Source organism: Bubalus bubalis, chromosome 1 (assembly GCF_019923935.1).
Source record: "Bubalus bubalis isolate 160015118507 breed Murrah chromosome 1, NDDB_SH_1, whole genome shotgun sequence".
NCBI lineage: Eukaryota > Metazoa > Chordata > Mammalia > Artiodactyla > Bovidae > Bubalus > Bubalus bubalis.
Genome location: NC_059157.1, coordinates 171579589 through 171596918, shown reverse-complemented (window position 1 = coordinate 171596918; position 17330 = coordinate 171579589). Strand labels below are relative to the sequence as shown.

The following is a 17330-nucleotide window of genomic DNA, read 5'->3' as shown; positions in this document are numbered from 1 at the left end:
GATAACTTTCCTCCTTCCCATGATCTCTGGTCTCTTTCTGGAACTCCAATTAGATAGGTATTGGATGTACGGACAGTTCCTCTAAATCTCTCTTACTTCTTATTTTCCTCCTTTTATGTTGATCTTTTTCCTGAGAGTTCTATGACTTTGCTTTACCTATTGAATTTAAAAATTTTGGCTCTACAATTTTTGTTCTCCAATTATTTATTATTCATGAATTCTTGTTCTTAATTTTTTTTTTGGTTGCAATACTGTTTCATTTCATAAGAATGCTAACCAAAGCTGTCTCTGAAGTTCTCTTCTTTCCAACACTATCTCCAGATCCCTTTCATTTATCTTCGTTTAGGCTCTTATAGCGGAGAAGGCAATGGCACCCTACTTCAGTACTCTTGCCTGGAAAATCCATGGACAGAGGAGCCAGGTAGGCTGCAGTTCATGGGTTCGCTAAGAGTTGGACACAACTGAGTGACTTCACTTTCACTTTTTACTTTCATACATTGGAGAAGGAAATGGCAATCCACTACAGTGTTTTTGCCTGGAGAATCCCAGGGGTGGGGAAGCCTGGTGGGCTGCCGTCCATGGGGTCGCACAGAGTCGGACATGACTGAAGTGACTTAGCAGCAGCAGCAGCAGGCTCTTGTAGAGGTTTTCCTAAAATGTTCAGTGGTCTATTATTTCTTCATATTAAAGACCAAGACATTAAAACTATGATTAGAAGCAGTGTCAGTGTTGGGAGGGTATAGGGCTAGATGACTTGAGATCCTCAGCTTCTCTCTAGGATGACTGAATAGTGAGCCAGCCTTTTGGTTGGGACATCCTCCAAAACTTGGTGGGTCTTTCGCTTGGAATTCAATGAATTTCTCAAAAAACCATCCCCCAACTTCCTATCTGGGCTAAGGCTTGTTATAGCATGGGAATAGGATGGGAAAAGGAACTTTATGTAACCTCAGTTTCCAGCCTAGTATCTCATTCTCTATTCTGTACCTGGTGTCTCATATGTATGGAACCTTCTGGAGACCATACCTCCAGGCTTTTGCCTGTAGATGTTAACTGCTTGACTGTGTGGGGGAAGGCTCTGGGGAGGGGTTCCATCACTCTTGCTACAGATGTTGAACTGACCCCCTCTTTTCAGGCCATGCCGCTGATAGCGTCTGACACTTTCAAGTTGTGAATCTCTTGGGAACTGTGAGGGACAATCTGCTCATCTTTCGGTTTGTATCCTCTTTTATTCACTCTTCAGTCTGAACATAACCCTACTCTGTTGCATTGGTTTTTATTTCTCTTCTTTTCTCATCACAAACGGTTTTCAAATTCTAATGTGCATGAATTGCCAGTCCAGGTTGGATGCATGATACGGGATGCTTGGGGCTGGTGCACTGGGATGACCCAGAGGGATGGTACGGGGAGGGAGGTGGGAGGGGGGTTCAGGATGGGGAACACGTGTATACCCGTGGCAGATTCATGTTGATGTATGGCAAAACCAATACAATATTGTAAAGTAATTAATCTACAATTAAAATAAATAAATTTATATTAAATAAATAAATAAATAAAATGCAAAAAAAAATTCTAATGTGCTGATATTTCTTTTCTCATCTCTTTGTCTTTATAGGTTCACATTTAAAATAGTTTATCATTCAGTTTAATGGAGTCTGGGCAAAGAGAAGAGATAACCAGTTTAATACTCCCTGCATTTCTAGATAAATCTGCAGGCTCTGGTTTCAGGCTTACCCCTTACAACTCCTTACATTACTGAGATATTTAGATCATTTTTTGGTTTCCTTGAAGTGATGCTTCTTAAAAGAACTTTCTAAAAACAATAATTAAATGGTAACTATTTAGACGAGAAAGATACCTTACCAGTAGGCTGGGGAAAAACTGGAGGAATGGTTCCAGGTGGTACAGCTGGAGGATAACTTGGAAATATTGGTGGAGGCAAAGGGAAATTCACTCCTAAGGAGCCCTATGGAAGTATTTAAAGTTATAAAACAATGCATCAGAAACATCTAGAGGGATTACTTAAAGATTTAGTAGAGAATTCATGGGCAGTTCTCACCAATTGTTGTATAGCAAAAAGTGCAGCTTTTTCCTTGGCTTCATTTTCAGAATGGCACTGTGGCCCATGTACCAGTAAGCCGTTAGATAATTTTACCTGGCAAACTGTCATTGTCTAAAAAAAGAGAACAGGAATGTTTATGAAGTTATCTGTCCAGGAAGTTGACCTCCTTCTAGAAAGCTTAAACAAGTAGAATAATTTCATCTAACATTCTGTAAAAAAAAATTTCAAGAATTCAAAGAGGGACTATAGCTTAAGTTTTCAGTTATGATACAAAAACTTTAAAACTGTTGCCTTATCTTTCAGTGTTTACAAAGTTAAAATGATCTATCTCTAAGCTAGCTGAAGGGTCAGGAATCCTATTGTAAATGAAAGTCAGCTAAACTTTTTTCTTTACATCTAGGATCAGGAAACTAGGTTTCCTATTTGGTTTTGTATGTAAGATTTTATTGGAGCACAGCCAAGTCCACTCTTTTATGGTTTGCCTATACCTACTATAACTGCAGAGGGAAGTGACAGAGACCACATGGCCCACAAAGCCTGAAATATTTACTATCTGGCTGTTTATAGAAAAAATGTGCTGACCCCTGCTTTCCACCATCCTTTAAATAGCAGACATTTTGCTAACATGAATTAACTGCCAAAATCTTAAAAACTCTGAAGTTCTGACTGATTTTATATTTACATTTGAATGATAATTCTTTACTGTATACTTTTTTCCTTTGATAAAAAAGATTTTTAAGAAAAATGGTTTTTCAGAAAGTAGTCATATTTATGTAGTAGTGACCTAGAGCCAGACATCCTGGAATGTGAAGTCAAGTGGGCCTTAGAAAGCATCACTACGAACAAAGCTAGTGGAGGTGATGGAATTCCAGTGGAGCTATTCCAAATCCTGAAAGATGATGCTGTGAAAATGCTGAACTCAATATGCCAGCAAATTTGGAAAACTCAGCAGTGGCCACAGGACTGGAAAAGGTCAGTTTTCATTCCAATCCCAAAGAAAGGCAATGCCAAAGAATGCTCAAACTACCGCACAATTGCACTCATCTCACACGCTAGTAAAGTAATACTCAAAATTCCCCACGCCAGGCGTCAGCAATATGTGAACCGTGAACTTCCTGATGTTCAAGCTGGTTTTAGAAAAGGCAGAGGAACCAGAGATCAAATTGCCAACATCCGCTGGATCATCGAAAAAGCAAAAGAGTTCCAGAAAAACATCTATTTCTGCTTTATTGACTATGCCAAAGCCTTTGACTGTGTGGATCACAATAAACTGTGGAAAATTCTTCAAGAGATGGGAATACCAGACCACCTGATCTGTCTCTTGAGAAATTTGTATGCAGGTCAGGAAGCAACAGTTAGAACTGGACATGGAACAACAGACTGGTTCCAAATAGGAAAAGGAGTACGTCAAGGCTGTATATTGTCACCCTGTTTATTTAACTTCTATGCAGAGTACATCATGAGAAATGCTGGACTGGAAGAAACACAAGCTGGAATCAAGATTGCCGGGAGAAACATCAATAACCTCAGATATGCAGATGACACCACCCTTATGGCAGAAAGTGAAGAGCAACTCAAAAGCCTCTTGATGATGGTGAAAGTGGAGAGTGAAAAAGTTGGCTTAAAGCTCAACATTCAGAAAACGAAGATCATGGCATCCGGTCCCATCACTTCATGGGAAATAGATGGGGAAACAGTGGAAACAGTGTCAGACTTTATTTTTCTAGGCTCCAAAATCATTACACATGGTGACTGCAGCCATGAAATTAAGAGACGCTTACTCCTTGGAAGGAAAGTTATGACCAACCTAGACAGCATATTCAAAAGCAGAGACATTACTTTGCCAACAAAGGTCCGGCTAGTCAAGGCTATGGTTTTTCCTGTTGTCATGTATGGATGTGAGAGTTGGACTGTGAAGAAGGCTGAGCGCCGAAGAATTGATGCTTTTGAACTGTGGTGTTGGAGAAGACTCTTGAGAGTCCCTTGGACTGCAAGGACATCCAATCAGTCCATTCTGAAGATCAGCCCTGGGATTTCTTTGGAAGGAATGATGCTAAAGCTGAAACTCCAGTACTTTGGCCACCTCATGTGAAGAGTTGACTCATTGGAAAAGACTCTGATGCTGGGAGGGATTGGGGGCAGGAGGAGAAGGGGACAACAGAGGATGAGATGGCTGGATGGCATCACTGACTCGATGGACGTGAGTCTGAGTGAACTCTGGGAGTTGGTGATGGACAGGGAGGCCTGGTGCGCTGCGATTCATGGGGTCGCAAAGAGTCGGACACGACTGAGCGACTGATCTGATCTGATTACTAAGTACAGTATTATTACTATTATTATTAATACTATGTTAGTATCATTATACAAACAATATCATTATACTAACATAGTATTATTACCATTATTATTAATGGTTGTTTTAGGTAAGAATATGTCAAGAGTTTGGATAAAGGATAAAACAGATTTCCTGTAGTGGTTGTCAAGGTGTGGTATGGGGACCTCAGAGGTCCCTGAGACCCTTTCCAGAGCTTCAAACTATTTTTATAATAATATGAAAATGTTATTTGCTCTTTTCACTCTCTCTTTCTCGTAAGTATAGAGAGAACAAAACGTTCATTAATATAATTTCACATTCTACAATTGCACTATCTTCAAAGAAAATACCATGTTTTAATGTTGTTTATCAAAAAATATCCACAATGATATGAAAAGGCTATTAAAATTTTCTTCCTTTTTTCCAACCATTCGTGTGAGGTCAGATTTTCTTCATGTATTTCAACCAAAACCATGTATTACAAGAGATGGATAGTAAGAAGCAGAGATGAGAATCTAGCTTCTTCTGTTAATCTAGAAGATGGAAAAGACTTGCAAAAATGTAGGGCAATGACATTCTTCTCACTAAATTTTTTCAAAAAGTCATTTTTAATTAACTACTTAAAATTATTTTATTTTTAATTTGGTAAATATGGATATAATACAAGTAAACAAAATTTCTTTGGGGTTCTCAAAAAAAAAGATGGGTAGTTTCTGAGACCAAACAGTTTGACAGCTGCACTGTACGCCAAGACCCCTAGCCCTGCCATCACTCTGAAGAATCCTGCGAGGCGACCTGCTGCCCAAGTTCCTGTCAGTGTCATGAGGGCTCTGGTTATGCATAAATGGAAAAGTATTCATCTACGCTTCTCATAAAGTCAAAAATACCAGCTCCACTATATTATTTCCAGCCAAAGATTTTCAATTGATTCGTTTAAGCTCAGTGATCAATAACTTATGCAAACAGAAGAACAGTAGTTTACCATACCTGTGGTGTTCTCAGAAAGGAGAAATCTGGTTGTGGCATTCCAACAAGGGAACAAATTCGAGAAAGTTCAGTTACTGGTGTGGACATAGGAGGAATCTGGCCAGTAGGCCAGCACACACTGTCCATAGACTGAACATTATGGTACTCACTAGCACTGTGAGGCTTGTTCATATAAGATGCTACAAAAAAAGAGAAAAGGATGTATCTACATTAAATGATAATTCAAACTACGCAATTATGGCAGGGCTTTACAGAATAGCAAGTAAGACACAGAAAGTGAAAAGAGGAACATTTCCTATGAAGCAAATGTAAGAACTATTTAGTCTTGCCTAAAATAACTAGAACTAAATGAAGATTTTTAGATGATTATAATTAATTACTGATATATAATTAAGATAAAGATTAAAAAATATAAGTTGATGACTGCCAAAAATTAACATCGTGAGAGATTAACACATTGTAGGCAAGATCTAAACAAGCAAAGGGCTTTCTTGAGCTGATTTATAATTAATTCTTAAGGTTTTTTTTCTTTAATTTTTATTGGAGTATAGTTGCTTTACAGTGTTGTGCTAGTTTCTGCTGTACAGTAAAATGAATCAGTTATATGTATACATATATTCACTCTTTTTTTTAGATTTGTTTCCATTTAGTCACCACAGATCACTGAGTAGAGTTCCTTGTGTTAAAATTCTTAAGTTTTGAGGCTTCAGCTTTGGTTTTCTCAAAATCCATCTTACTTTCTGAGCCACATGGATCAACGTTTTTTGCTCTAAAATAGTGCTTCTTGAATGTTTTTTCTGAAATCAAACCTTCCAAGTGCCTTTATATAGAATATGATTTTAAAAATTCTGAAAGATCACATTCTTGATAATCAAGAAACTCACCAACAGAACAAAAGCACACCCTAGTGGAGAATGAATCTAAACCTCTAACTATTATAGATTAAAAAATAAGTGGCCTGCCCAAAGTCATACATTAGTTCTGTTACATGGGCTGGGTTCTGAGCTCTTCATTCTAAGGTATATAATACTTTTTACTGTACTGAAATATAGTAAAAGTTACTTGTTTTTGACAGTGGGATCATACTTAGCTGATACTGTTTTAAAATTTTATTTTGCTCTATTTCAAGAATACATCTGTCACTATGATATATATTGTTTCCTGAGAGTTATTGGAATTTTAATTATTTATCCTGATACTCAGTAGATAAACGAAGCTAGGCTCTGATATTGTTCCAGATTTTGATCCTTAATAAATTCAAATTGCCTTATTTCAAAATGTTTTTTACCTGAGAAACTTTTGTCCCCACCTACCATTATTACTGGTGGACTTTTGAAGATAATTACAGAGACAAATATTAAGTATAGTGGACACAGAAGTAGGGGCAATGATCGACATCTAGTGAAGTCCAGCTGTGCCACATGTTATGCTGTAGGCGTCACCGACTTATGGTGAGTGCCACTTTCCAATGTGTGCCTCCGCTAATTATTTTTAATTGATTTTACAGCTTCTTCTTTTTTATGTGAGTCAAGTTATTTTAACATGATACTAATATCAATTATTGGCACCTAGGATGTGTTAGACACAGTGCTAACTGCTTTATATATGTCATATAATTACTGCAACAGACATCTGCAATGTTATTTCATAGATAAAAGAAACGTTAAATAATATATTTAAATTACATAATAATTTTTAAATTATTGAGAAAAAGCTAAAATGTAAAAACTCTTCTAGGTTTGGAATCTACAGAATGAGTATCTGTTACAGTATAATTTAAGTAGTTACAAGAAGATAATTAGAGATCTACTGGTTACAGTTATTTAATACATTGTTGTGTAATGACATAAGCATAAGAAAACACACTTATTACCCTTCATTATACTTAAAAAAATAAAAGTAGTTTTATCTTTAAAAATTCCAAGATTAAAAAACCAAATGAACTGAATTTTTGAAGTTGGCTATTAGCTCACTTAATTTCTTATTAAGTACTTAGCTTACTTACTCAATTTCTTATTTTGTTTAGGTTGTGAGGAAGATCCATATTCATCTCTTCTACTAGAGGAAACAGTGACTTCATTACCAAACTGTTTCATTTCATTCTTATGATCCATACTGTCAGAGCTGTCAATTTTTAGAATTTCTTTAAGCATCCGAGTTCCTTTCTGTTTTGAAAATGATTAGTGTGGAGATAGCGGGGGTAGAGAGAAAAGTTAAATTTAGAGTTACAGAGCTTACTGATCCTCCTTTTAATAAGTTCTATTGTTAAAAATTAAGACAATAACTACATTCAGATAAAGAATAAGGAAAATCAATAGAGTTGAAAAAAAATCCACATTTCCTGGCAAAGAAATAATAATTATCATTCCTGCTTAATTTCTGACCGAACAGTCTGGGAACAATGTTTGAAAACAAGGGAGCTATGGTGGCTAAATTGCCCAGGACAGCCCGGTTTTCCTCACAGGATGACAATAATATGCCTCACATCAGTCTGTGTAAGAGAAGGTGTCTTAACTGTTGCACAGGGTACGTATGGCCAACAATAATAAAATTACCATATTGTACAAGCTCCTACAAAATACAAACCATAGCAAATGACTGTGGTGACAAATGTTCTTCACTTGGAGGCTCTTCATGATGAGATGACTGTATTTCACTTTCTTTGGAGATATTCAAGGATGCTAAGAAGTTCTCGATTCCAGGATTAGGCTAAAAGAATAAATATTTTGTGCATGAAGTTTTGAAAGTACAAGGACCTGAAAATCACTAAGAGTTTTATGTACAAAAATGATCATTTAATTTTTCACTCACTCGTCTTTCCAAGTGTTAAAGTGTGGGAAGATAAACTGAATGAATGGTCTTTTACCTTACCAACACCACCTGGATAACCAGTCAGAACCTTTTGATTTTCTGAGACTTCTGAATTTTCATTTCTCTTCAGTAGCTTAATATTATATTTGGCAGGCACTCCAAATGCCTATAAAAGAGTAAGAATGGGTTATTGTGCAAATAAAATTACAGTTACTACTTAACAGTATTCTAAATAAATCACTGCAAACTTCTTGGAGTGTTATTTTTTCTTTTATATCATAAGAAAAAAGGGGGGCCCATAAACTTGATGAGGGAAAAAATTACATCTTAACCTCCATTAATTTCTAAATAAGATTTAGCATTCCCTTCAGTTATGAATGTAGGCAATAAACTATTAATACAATGGTGGTGATTCTAATGGCATTTCAATATAATTGGTTTTCTTTCAAATCTTATATATTTTATTGTAACATTAATACTATTATTCTCAGAAAGAGTCCATACACTTCACCAAAGAGGCCCACAGCACTAAAGAGTTTATGATCTCCTTTTCTAGAAGAAAGCAAATTATAGCATAAGAATTTCAGAAGGAGAGGGCTTTGAAAGTCATGTAATTCAACCCTTTATTGGTATCTGAAAATTAATGGGTTCCATTACTGAGAACCTGTTATGTGCCAAGATATCTGCTAAGATATCTTTTATAAATATAGCTTATAAGAGATCTAACTTTTTAAAACACTTTGTTATAAAACATAATATGCATATAAAATGCACACATGTGAAGTATACACATGTGTACATGTGATTTAAAGTGTTTTTTTATTATAAAATGTATATAGACTATCAATCAGCAGAAACTTTTAAAATAAAACATAAATGATCTCAGTTTCTCTTATTAACCTAACTCCACAGAATTAACTGTTAACTTTTCCATGTTGGTCTATATACTTTCATTGAATATACAAACATGCGTGCATGCTTAGTCGCTCAGTCATGTCCAACTCTTTGTGACCCCATGGACAGCAGCCCGTATTTCCAAATAGTTTATATATAAAATGTACACACACTCATATAAGTAGGCATGTTTGTAAGTACTTCTATAGGGCTTTCCTGGTAGCTCAGCTGGTAAAGAATTCCCATGGAGAGAGGAGCCTGAAGGGCTGCAGTTCATAGGGTAGCAAAGAGTCGGACAAGAGTGAGGGGCTAAGCACTAGCACCAGACTATATATAATGAATGAGAGGCACAAGTGATATATTTTAGTCTCCATTTTAAAGATGAAGAAACTGAGGCCGTGAGAAGTGCAGTGACTTGCTCAAGGCCACTGAACCATTAAACAGCAGAACCAGAATGTATCTCTAATTTCAAGTCTTGGACTCTAGTTGTGCAACCTCCCATCCAAGGGACTGAGAGGCTCAGCAACGCTCTTGCCATACACATTATGAATCAGGCTGAAAGGGCTGCAAATTTAAGGCAGATGCCACAGAGCCACCAATTCCAATAAAAAGTGGACTACTAGAAATTTGATTTTAAGAAGCTTACCTGCCTATTTGACATTTTTTGTGACCGACTCTCAGTTTTAGGACTCTTACACTCTTCTTTAACTAGACACAAGAAAACAAAAATTCTGTTAAATGAAATTTGTTCCATACCTATTAAATTTACCAAATATTTACCACAGCAAGGCACTGTGCTAAAGAATTCACTGAATTCCACGGAGGGAGACAAAGGCCCTGCTTTTGAAGAACTTGTAATCTAGATGAGGGGGAGAAAAGATACGGGCAACAACAAGGGAAAAAGAAAGGTGGCATCTAATTGAGTCTTGCAGAATGGCAAGTTTCCAAAGGGCAGAATAGGGGGCTAAGTATTCCAGCAAAGAAAGTAATAAGAGAAAAGACAAATAATAGGAGTAGCAGAAAGCAAGGAATATTTGTGCCACTCTAAATAGACAAGTTCTGCTGGAGGCTAAGAAGTATAATGCAGCTTAGTTGAACTAGAGGAGCAGGCTGCAGCCATAATCTGCCAAGGACTGAAGACTATGGAATTACACTGGAGGTAATGGGCATAATCACAGAAAAGTTTTGATCAGGTAGGAATCTGATCAGACTTGAGCTTAAAGAAAATTAAAATATAGCAGTGGTCTATTATATACAACGAGTTAGAGACCAATGAGGAAGCTATGTTAGTATTCTTGTTAAGGGGAAATTAGGAGAACAGAAAGAAAATGAAAAAGGATAGATTAGAAGAGGAAGGAGGGAAGGGAAAAAGGAAGAAGGAAAGAAAAGAAAGAAAGAAAAAAGGAGGAAGAAAGAGAGGGACACAAGAGGAAAGAGAGGATGAGGAAAGAAGTAGAAGGAAGGGATGGAAGGGAGGGAGGCGTTGGAATGAGAGAAAAGGGAAGCAAGGCACAAAGATGAGAAGGGAAGGGAGAACAGAGAGGGTAAAAGAAGAGAAGAAGCCAAGGAAGAATTCGTGCAAAAAAGGAGGAAAATTAAAAGTAATATGACATGATTCAACATTAAACCTTTGTTGAGACACACAAGAAAACTAATTGGAATTCCACATAATGTAAATGGCTTACACACTTTTATATAAAGAATAACTTGAAGAAAAAATCACAAACATTTTAATTAACTATAAAATCTTGAAGCTTTAATTATCAGATTTATGGGGACATGAATCTATATTTCGGAGAAGGCAATGGCACCCCACTCCAGTACTCTTGCCTGGAAAATCTCATGGATGGAGGAGCCTGGTAGGCTGCAGTCCATGGGGTCGCTAAGAGTCGGGCACGACTGGGCGACTTCACTTTCACTTTTCACTTTCATGCATTGGAGAAGGAAATGGCAACCCACTCCAGTGTTCTTGCCTGGAGAATCCCAGGGACGGCGGAGCCATCTATGAGGTCGCACAGAGTCAGACACGACTGAAGCGACTTAGCAGCAGCAGCAGAATCTATACTTAACTTAAAATGTAAAAGAAACAAAAATAACATATAGATATTTGGAGAAGGAAATGGCAACCCACTCCAGTACTCTTGCCTGGAAAATTCCATGGATGGGGGAGCCTGATAGGCTACAGTCCATGGGGTCACAAAGAGTCAGACACGACTGAGAGACTTCACTTTCTTTCTGTAATTCCTTTTGGAGAAGGAAATGGCAACCCACTCCAGTGTTCTTGCCTGGAGAATCCCATGGACAGAGGGACCTGGTGGGCTACGGTCTATGGGGTTGCAAAGAGTCGGACACGACTAAGCAACTAACACACACACACACACATTAGTGCAAAACAAAAACAAAAATCTGAACCAAAGTTATAAAACAAGAAAAGTTTTTTCAAAATAGTTTTTAGAAAAACATTTTATAAAGACTATTCTTAAACTATAGGAAATATATAAATACATAAAATACCATGTGCATATAAAATATAATCAATTAGACTCAGGACTCAGCACTTGGTATTTCCTCTGCTGGAAAGCTCTTCAGCAAGCTGATTCCATTTCCCTTTCATTTGGGTCTCTATTCAAATGTGTCCTTGGAGAGGTACTACTTGACTACCATATTTAAAACAGCATCTGCATCATTCAATCTTCTTACTCTGCTTTATTTTTCATCATAGATTTATCATTACTACAGATTATGGAATTTACTCTGCCTATTATTAGTCTCAACCTTAGAATATAAAGTCCATTAGGTCAGAAAACTTGTCTGACTTACCCCAGCACCTAAAACAATATCTTGCACATAATACAGCTGAATAAATAAATGAGTAACAAAAGAGTCACATTTTGAACATGAAGAGCAATTTGATACAATTTGGGAATACTGTGATCAAGAGAAGAGAAAAAGTAACTGTAAGATGAAGATTCTCATCTGTGTATCTGTACTCCCTACTGTGCCTAAAACACAGTGAACTACTGAAACAAATGAAGAGTCAAAATACATAAAATACGTTAGACAATATTAACAACAAAATACTTGCACATATTCTTAACAAAAATCTGTAATATAATTTGAATTTATTTATCTATTTATTTTAAATTTTTTGGCCATGCCTTGTAGCATGTAAGATCTTAGGTTCCCCAACCAAAGACTAAACTTGTGCCCCTGCAGTGGAAGCATGACGTCTTAACCACTGGACTGCCAGGGAAGTCCCTGGAGTAATATAATAGGCAAGTGTTTATATACATAAAAAGGTAACTGGATTACTCTAAATAAAATTTAAATTTATCTCAAAATGTGGTTAGTGAGGTGACATCAGCAAAAATACTGAAGGATCTCTACAAATTCTTTTCTCCATAAAAGCAACAAGAAAATGAATATAAATTACCAGAATCCTAATTTTCAGAATGATAGAAATTAATCAAAGACTTGCAACAATCTGGGATGTATTTCTTCAAGAAAAAAGACTGAATCTAGTAAAAACAGTGAGTTTTGTGACATTTTAACTTGCCCTGCCCAGTTCCATCCCTTACTCTCCAGTTCCATGAAGCCTTGAAAAAAAAAAAAAAAACCAGGTAGTATATTTTTGGTGAAAATCCATAGCCTGGCTGCTACTTGAGATTAGAATGAGGCTAGAGTTCTTTCAAAGTGTTATTCCAACATTCTACGAGCCCAGTATTACCATGATACCAAAATTAAAGACATCAGAAGAAAATTACAAATGTCCTTTATGAATACAGATGCAGATCCTCAACAAAATACCAGTGAATAGAATCTTGTAGTGTATAAGGAGGATGATACACCAAGATCTAGTGGGATTCATTCCAGGTATGCAAGGTTGGTTCAACATATGAAAAACAATCAGTGAAAAAAAAACACATCGAATGCATAAAGGACAGAATCCATGTGATCATCTCAAAAGTCAAAGACACAGCATGCGACAAAAACTAATATCCCTCCTAGGTTAAAAAAAAAATCAACAATCTAGGAATACAAAGAAACTTCTTCACCTTATAAAGGGCAGCTACCAAAACCCTACAGTTAACATTATATTTAATGATGAAAGACTGAAAGCTTACCCTTAAGATCAAGACAAGGATGCCTACCCTCACCACTTCTATTTGACTGGTGGTTTTAGCCACAACAATTAGGCAAGAAAAATAAACAGAAGGCACCCAGATTGTATAGGAAGAAGTAAAACTACATTTGCGGAAGCCACAAAAAACTAGGGCTAATAAATAAGTTCAACAAGGTGGAGGAATACAAGATCAATATACAAAAGTCAGTGTTATTTCTATAAATTGTAATGAACAATATGCTCCCAAAATTAAGGAAACAGCTCCACTGACAACTGTAATAAAATACTTATTAATAAATTTAACAAAAAATTCAAGACTTATACACTGAATACTATAAGACATCGTTGAAAGAAATAGAGAGGCTTATTGGGTAGTACTGATGACAATACTACCCCAAGTGGCCTACAGATTCAGTATAACCCCTATAAAAATTCCAGCTGCCATATTTGCAGAAATAGACAAGCTGATCCTAAAATTTATACGGAAGTGCAAGAGACCAGAACTTGACAAATAATCTTGAAAAACAAAGTTGGAGGATTCAAATTTTCCAATTTCAAAACTGATAACAAAACTATGGTAATGAAGATGATGTGTTGTGCACAAAAAGATGGAATATAGATCAGTGAAAGGCAATTAGAGACTAGAAATAAACCTATGCATCTATGGTCAACTGATTTATGACAAGGGTGCCAAGACAATTCAATGGAGTGCAAAGAAAATTCAATGAGCAAAGAACAGTCTTTTAATAAATAGTGCTGGGACAACTAGATGTCTATATGCAGAAGAGTGAATATGGACTCACAACATATACGCACTTATTCAAAAACGGAAAAAAGACCTAAATGTTACAGCTAAAACTGTAATGCTCTTAGAAGAAAACACAGGTGTAAATTTTTGTGACCTTGAATTAGGTAATGGTTTCTTAGATGATACCTAAAGCACAAGCAACTAAAGAAAAATCAGAAATAGGTAAATTGGATTTGGTCAAAATTTAAAACTTTTGTGCTTCAAGGACACTGTAAAGAAAGTTAAAAGACAACCACAGAATGATAGCACATAGCTGTGAATCAAATATCTGAACAGCATATAGTATATAGAACATAAAAAGTACTTCATAGGATATGGAATATTAAAAGTACTCTTACAACTCAAGAACGAAAAGACAACCTAACTTTAAAAAATTTTATTTCCAAGCAATGTATTTTTAACTCGGATGCAAACAAACAAAGAAGAGAGAGAGAGAGAGAGAGAATCCCTTGGGGACCAAAACTGTAAATCAAGGTAGGATTAGCTGATTTGTCCCTCTGGGCAGTGTTCCTGACCCGGTTTGATTTAAACTTTGGGTATTTGGCTCTTTCACTTTGCAGGTGGAGAACTGAAGGCTCGTAAGGGGCGTGGCATTTTCACATGGACATGACTTCTTAGGGGCGTGGTTTCCTAGGAGAGGTGACCTGAGGCTTTGAAGTCAACTGCCACAGTATGTGAAAGTGCAAGGTCATGGTTCTTATGTTCTCACACTAGTCCTCCCATTATTGTTATTACTACTATTGCTGCTGCTGTCATTAATAAAAGCACTGAGTGTTCCTGATGGAACCCAGAACCCAATGGCTGTTCCGAGGAGTCAATAAGGGCAGCTCAGCTGATTCAGTCTTTTCTGGGTACAAACACCCTTAAACTTGACCACTGTCCACTGAGGATGATGCTGTTGTTCCATCTTCCAGAAGAGAAGCCTGAGGCCCAGCATGGAGGAGCCCGGGCTTGGCCAGGATTTTTGAAAACCCAGGGGTACAAGGAGAGAGCAGGCTGCATCCCAATACACTCCTGCTCCTTCCAGAATTCAGGGTGGAATGGCCACAGGTCACCAAGGCTTGGCCATTGACACAGCTACTCCCTTGCCGGGCCTGCCACTGCTGGGGGCTGGGTACCAGGAGCAGCAGGATACAGGCTGGCACACTTTCCCAGCTGGGTGTGTGCCTAACTGGGGTGCATGCTCCTTTCAGGGTACCCACACTTGCCTCCGGCCTACACCTTCTGGCCTGAGAGACACATAAGCCGTTACCCCACCCCCATCTTCCCCCAGACCCTGACAACCACAAATCCACTCTTTATCTCTGTGGATTTTCTTGTTCTGGACGTTTTGTAGAAATGGAATCACACATTCTATGGCCTTCTGTGTTTGGCTTTTCTCACCTGCATTGTATCTGGGGGCTCATCTGCTTTGCAGGGTGTGTCACCGCCAAAGTTTGAATTTGTACTGCCTGCCCTGTGTCCCTGGGACCCCAGCAGCATAGCACCTTCCCAAAGCCTAGGATCTGGAGAGGCACCCCACCACACCCCTGGCATGGAGCGTGGTGTGGCACATACACCCTGGGCCCAGTGGCTACTCGCACACCTGGCCCTCTAACCTCCGCCCGGAACCCTTTGTCTTCCCTTTCTGCAAGCTAACACTCACACACCCTCTTGGCCTCTTCTCACCTGCCTCCTCCTCAGGGAAGCCCTCCATGCAGGCATGGACCCCTGAGAGCTTGTCTCTTGGCTCCGTCCACTTCCCCCACCTCGCCCCTATCTTGTAGGGTTTGGAATGACACTTCATCCTGCCACCCTCTGTGCCTTATCTGTCTCCTGGGTTAGGCTGCAGATTCAAGTGGCCTGGGTGTGTGTGTTAGTCACTCGGCTTCTCTGTCCATGGAATTCTCCAGGCAAGAATATTGGAGTGGGTTGCCATTTCCTCCCCCCATGAAGACAACCTAATTTTAAAATGAGCAAAGGATTTGAATGTTTCTCTAAAGAAGATAAATAAACAGCCAATAAACACATGAAAACATGTTCAGCACTATTAATTATTAACGAATTAGAAATGAAAACCACAAGGAGACTCCACTTTACATTTACTAGGATGACTATAACAAAAAAGTTGGATAACAACACTCCATCACAAGTGTTATGGAGGATGTGAAGAAATTGGACTGTCATATATTGCTGGTGGGAATGTAAAATGGTCCAGCCATTTTGGAATACAGTGTGGTAGTTCCACAAAAAGTTAGGCATAGAGTTAACTCAGTTAACTCAGTAAATAAATAAAAGACTCAGTTATTCCTTTAATTCATATATACTCAAGAGACCTGCAACCATATGTTCACACAAAAGTGAAGTCACTCAGTCGTGTCCGACTCTTTGCGACCCCATGAACTGTAGCCCACCAGGCTCCTCCATCCATGGGATTTTCCAGGCAAGAGTACTGGAGTGGGTTGCCATTTCCTTCTCCAGAGGATCTTCCCGACCCAGGGATCGAACCTGAGTCTCCTGCATTGTAGGCCGATGCTTTACTGTCTGTGCCACCAGGGTTTTCACACAAAAATTTGTACATAAATATCCACAGTAGCTGCCGTCTATGGGGTTGCACAGAATCTGACACGACTGAAGCGACTTAACAGCAGTAGCAGTAGCAGCAGCATTATTTATTATAACACAAAAGTGCAAATGACCCAAATATCCATCAATGGGAGGATGGATAAACAAAATGTTGTATTCATATAATAGAAAATTGTTCAGTCCTAAAAAGGAATGAAGTACTGATATATGCTTCAACATGGATGAAGCTTGAAAAGATTACACCGAGTGAGTGGAGTCGGTCTCAAAGATCACGTATTTTATGTTTCTATTTATAGGAAATGTACAGAACAGGTCAATCCACAGAGGCAGAAGTAAGTTAGCAGTTGCCAGGGATAGGGGAATGATGACTAGTAAGTACAGACTAATGAGTATGACTACTAATAAGTATGATATTTCTTTTTGGGGTGATGAAAATGTTCTAAATTTAGATACTAGCATTGGTTGTACAACTTTGTGAAAACACTAAAAAAACACTGATTGAACAATAAAAGGATGAATTTTATGATATGTGAATTATAACAATAAAGCTGTTAATTTATAAAAATAAAAGGAAGCACTTAGCACCATATGTATACTTTCTAACTGATAACTTACATTTTCTGTGAGGCTCATGTTTTCTCGGCTTAACGCTGTTGTCAATAAAGCCCGTTTTATGATGTTGAGTTACTTGACTTATTTCTTGAGGTAGAACTGCACCCTGAAAGTTAAAATTCTTATAAATGATCTAAATAAACTGTTAATATTAAAA

The 17330-nt window shown here is 37.7% G+C and overlaps 1 protein-coding gene across 5 annotated transcripts in view; it reads right to left on the bottom strand.

Moving 5' to 3' along the window:
- The window catches only part of XRN1 (5'-3' exoribonuclease 1), a 115633-nt gene that overhangs the window by 11101 nt on the left and 87202 nt on the right, over nucleotides 1–17330 (bottom strand). For all 5 annotated transcript variants that reach the window (XM_006078011.4, XM_006078010.4, XM_006078009.4 and 2 more), the window contains 8 exons: nucleotides 17177–17279; nucleotides 9712–9773; nucleotides 8227–8337; nucleotides 7947–8069; nucleotides 7366–7525; nucleotides 5361–5539; nucleotides 2057–2170; nucleotides 1861–1963 (listed from right to left, as the gene is read on the bottom strand). In XM_006078011.4, coding sequence (XP_006078073.1) covers nucleotides 1861–1963; nucleotides 2057–2170; nucleotides 5361–5539; nucleotides 7366–7525; nucleotides 7947–8069; nucleotides 8227–8337; nucleotides 9712–9773; nucleotides 17177–17279 — 955 coding nt within the window. The remainder of the gene's footprint in view (nucleotides 1–1860; nucleotides 1964–2056; nucleotides 2171–5360; nucleotides 5540–7365; nucleotides 7526–7946; nucleotides 8070–8226; nucleotides 8338–9711; nucleotides 9774–17176; nucleotides 17280–17330) is intronic.